The sequence below is a fragment of the Phaethon lepturus genome, unplaced genomic scaffold (assembly GCF_000687285.1).
Source record: "Phaethon lepturus isolate BGI_N335 unplaced genomic scaffold, ASM68728v1 scaffold4935, whole genome shotgun sequence".
NCBI classification, from domain to species: Eukaryota; Metazoa; Chordata; class Aves; order Phaethontiformes; family Phaethontidae; genus Phaethon; species Phaethon lepturus.
In genome coordinates, this window is record NW_010542519.1 from 89,324 (window position 1) to 93,410 (window position 4,087).

General features: G+C 35.2%; 1 protein-coding gene across 1 annotated transcript in view; it reads left to right on the forward strand.

The window, feature by feature from the left end:
- Positions 1–3,487, forward strand: part of LOC104621525 (succinate--hydroxymethylglutarate CoA-transferase-like) — a gene marked incomplete at both ends in the record, with an annotated part of 90,559 nt that extends 87,072 nt beyond the window's left edge. Inside the window, one exon of the mRNA XM_010288042.1 lies at positions 3,385–3,487. Within this exon, the coding sequence (XP_010286344.1) occupies positions 3,385–3,487 (103 nt within the window). The remainder of the gene's footprint in view (positions 1–3,384) is intronic.
- Between the last annotated feature and the right edge of the window lie 600 nt (positions 3,488–4,087).

A 4,087-nucleotide genomic window follows, 5' to 3' on the forward strand; every position in this document is an offset into this window, starting at 1 on the left:
ATAGAGCTTTTAATTTTGAGGAGGGAATTTCAGTCTTTTACTTCTCTGGGAAGTTTTTGTTGAAGGTCTTTACTTGATATTTTGGAGAGCTGAGCATGGTATCAACTGATACCTAGCAACCTAAACATCAGCCCCTTACTATAAGGAAAGGTTATGGTATTTATTCATGTAAGTGCTATTTAAAATTATGTTTACATGGAGGGAATGATACATACAGGTTGTAAAAAGAAAAAATAAAAATTGAAATTTGTGCAGCTGACATCACAGAGGTAAACTTGGGCATCTTTTTAGCCACACCTTATCAAATTTTGAAATGCTGTTTCTCCCTTAATGCTGTACAACAGATAATTCGATATATAAAACACAACTGAATGAATGAAATAGCTGCATGCTGTTGCTCTCAAAATCTGCATAATAGACCTTTATTGGCAGTGGTGATGTTCTGTTTTGTTTTTAAACAGTTTGCTTAACAATATGCTCTCAACAGCCTCTTTTTACTACAAATAAAGGAAGCCATTCTACGTCAGATTTAGGTCAAGAGTTTCAATTTCAAGAGACAATGCTGTCTGTCTTCTTTGAGGTTGATAGAATGTGGGATTTTACATCTTTGATTGAGTTTAAAGCTTTTAGGAATTCTCTCCAAACACCAATAAACAGCTTAATAAGTAGACTAAGACTATTGTTAGGTCCGTTCAAAACAAGCATTTTTAAAAACAGAACATCACTTGTTCTCTACAAAATTGTGGTAATTTTTTTGTCTGTTACATAGGAAGGAAAAAGCTAAGCAGAAGCTACAATTTCAGAAATTCACAGGAAAAAAGAAATCAGAAATTCATCCCATAGAAATTTTGCAAAACATGCCCTCACTTCATTGTATATTGAGTCACTCATAATAATGTTACTGAAGAAGAAATGTATGTCTTGAAAATTATTCAGATTTACCATGACATCAGAAAGTAGCATACTGATTATGCAGGTGTAGCGAATTGACACTCCTGTTGAAAAGACTTCATTTTCAGACTATCCTTTAAATCCCAAAGTTATTTGGTTTTGGGTTTTTTTTAAACTCAGGAGAATATTTATAAACTCCTCCTTAAAAAGAAGTACAAGGAACATACAGCAGGGCTTATTCATTACTAATAGATCAAGGGAATGATGATGCAAATATTAAGAATTTCAATAAGGTCTTGGTGATGGTCTTCAGCACCAAAGTTATGATGCTGAGTCCAAAAGTCCTCTTGTAGATGTGCTGTCTTTTGTTAGAAATGAGACAGTAGTGGAGGTTGAGGTGTCAGAAAAAGTAGTAGCTGAAAAAAGCTTTTAATTTATAAAAAGGGAGTTAGTAGGCCATGAATTTCGAAGCATCTCAGGAGGGAAGTGGCTCAGTTGCTAGCAAAGAATCAGCACAGTTTTGTATAAATAGCACCAATAACTGATGTGAAACAGTTTTTCATGTGAATCATATTTACATTGTGCAGTAGTTTGAGCCCCAAACCTTAGTAATAGAAGGCTATGAATAACAAGAATATACGGAGTATGAGAATTGTTGCCACAGACTACTGAAGGGAATTAGAAATTATATTTCAGATTAAAATCATGCTTTCCTGCAGTCACTGAGGAAGGAAGGTTATCTACATCCCTGTAGTTACCTTTTTCCCCTGTTTTCCTGTAATGTACCTGGTTCTAAGTATGGTCAGCAATAAAATACTAAATTAGATGGACCCTAGATGGGTCCAAGAGTGGCATTATCTTTATGGTTGACTATGTCTTAAAATAACTACCATAAAATAATATTCAATGAAGTGTATAACTCAACAGTACAATAATCTTGTATCTGTTTTCTTTTGAAGTGATGCTTCATTATGCTTCATTTCTTCAGAAGTGATGCTGCTTCATTTTATAATACATTTTGCACTTTTGAAGTGTTTTATTCTGATTTTTCTGTATTATTGCTCCTTCTATTTCTACTAGTGTTTAACTTCATGTGTGTTCAGCAGAAGTAAAGCTTTTATTTCTGAGGATGAACAGTGCAAAACTTGTGCATTTCCTACTTATTTAGAAGTGCAAGATGCATTGGGTATTAGGATTTATTCCCTCAAAGATTGGGGAATTTTTTCCTGCGCAGGGAGAAATACATTAATTGTGAAGCTTGGATCTATACCTATGCCATATACTTAATATAACTATAACTTGTCACTGTCACTATTTTTCTTTAGTCTAAAAGTAGCTTGAAATACTTTGTGGCCAATCTCTGCATATGTATAAAAGGAAGTTTACAAAGTTTGACTTGGTACCGATTTAGGGTTTTTTGTGCTTTTGGGCTTTGTCTTTATTAACTTTCTGTCAGAAACCGGGAAGGTTGGGGTTTCTTTTTTTCGTAATAACATGCTGGAAGTAAAGTTGAATGTTACTGACGTTGTTCCTGAATAACACTTGGGGAACTCTGCACTGGTGAGCTGCAGGGCACCAGTAACTGAGTGTCCCTTATCAAGGTTCCTATTGATTTTATTTTCATCAGGTCTTTAAATCACACCTAATTTCTTTTTGTTGTATCTACGTATCATGACATAGAACTTTCCTTTCTAATAATCCGGTAGACCTCTGTGTTATTTATCTTAATGAAGTTTAAGATCTCCAAGTAAGTTCCCCTTTGATTCAGAGTCCCAGACAGCTGCAGCAAATACCATCTCTCAGTGACTGGTATTGCTTCAGGAGTGTGTTTTCTTCGTGTATGTAACTACGGGGCAGATGAGGAAAGAAAATGTATCTAGCAAAATAGGGGAAACAGACTGGTTTGGATCTCTGTGCTCACTGGCGTAGGCACAGTGTATATATGCTGAACTGGATGTCCTTTAGCATAGGTTATACAATCATGCAACAAATAAATACGTAATCAATGTTGGTATCTGACCAAAAAATGTGGCTGTTAATCCTGACATGTTTTGGATGTAATGGAGGAAAAACCACTGTGGTGCTTTACATCAGCTTTTAAAGAGCAGTGTCGTATGTTAGACTCATACCCACATTATATCTATCTTTTTATTTTTAAATGTGTACATAAAGGAAAACAAATGTGAAGCACATTGATTAAGGACTGGAGGAAACCCATTGATCCTTATTTGAAACTGCTGATAAATTTAGCTTTACATCATTGCTAGATAGATGAACAGATAGAAGTCAGTTCAGCTATGTTCTTTCCCCTATGTCTTGGAGTTTTTAATTTCTGAAGAACACGTGTAGTATATTTTCATCATGTTATTCACTGCCTGGGAAGAAATCAGTGGGGAAGAGTATGGAAGCAGTGAGAGAGGGAGGAGACATGCTGTACATTTTTTTGAATCTGAAAGCATGGGCTGAAACCACATGCTTCTTATTTGCTCTTAGGTTTTCAGAAAAAGCAACGATCGAATGGTTGCAGCTCTTTGAAGGTAGTGGGGTTCCATATGGCCCAATCAACAATATGCAGCAAGTATTCTCGGATCCTCAGGTTGGTTCTCACCAAGTATTTTCTATACATTATTACATGTGTTTTACAAATGCTGAGTAATGATCACTTTTCCTGCCACTCAGACCTGATTTCAGCTACTTCAAAATGGGATTTGAGAGTTATATGGTGGATTGAGTTATATGGTGAATTGAGTTTAAGCTAATAATATGGCTTAATAGGCAATAAATACAGATCCTTAAATGAATTATATGCTTGGGAACACAGATTTTTGCAATAAAGCATTAAACCATAGGTTTTCCATGTCTTGTATGGAGTGTGTCTTTCAAAAATGGCTGGTAAAACAGGGAAAGAAACTGTAATATATTACATAATTGCATTTTGACAGATAAGTATGCAGAAAAAGACCTTTCTTGCTGTCCAGAAGCAACTGCTTTTCTGTATGGAGTATGGATAACCAGAATCTTTACCATTTGGAAAAAAAACTGGCAACTTTTTGAGTGGAAAGAGAAAAATGAAGCACAAAAGTCATATGCAGAAAGATTTTTACCCTTTGCTTGGCCTCGTGGTTTCCCTGGCTGAGAATGCTTCAGCTTTTTATTTATTTATTTTAAATTTTAAGTCTTTTACAGAATTGCGTCT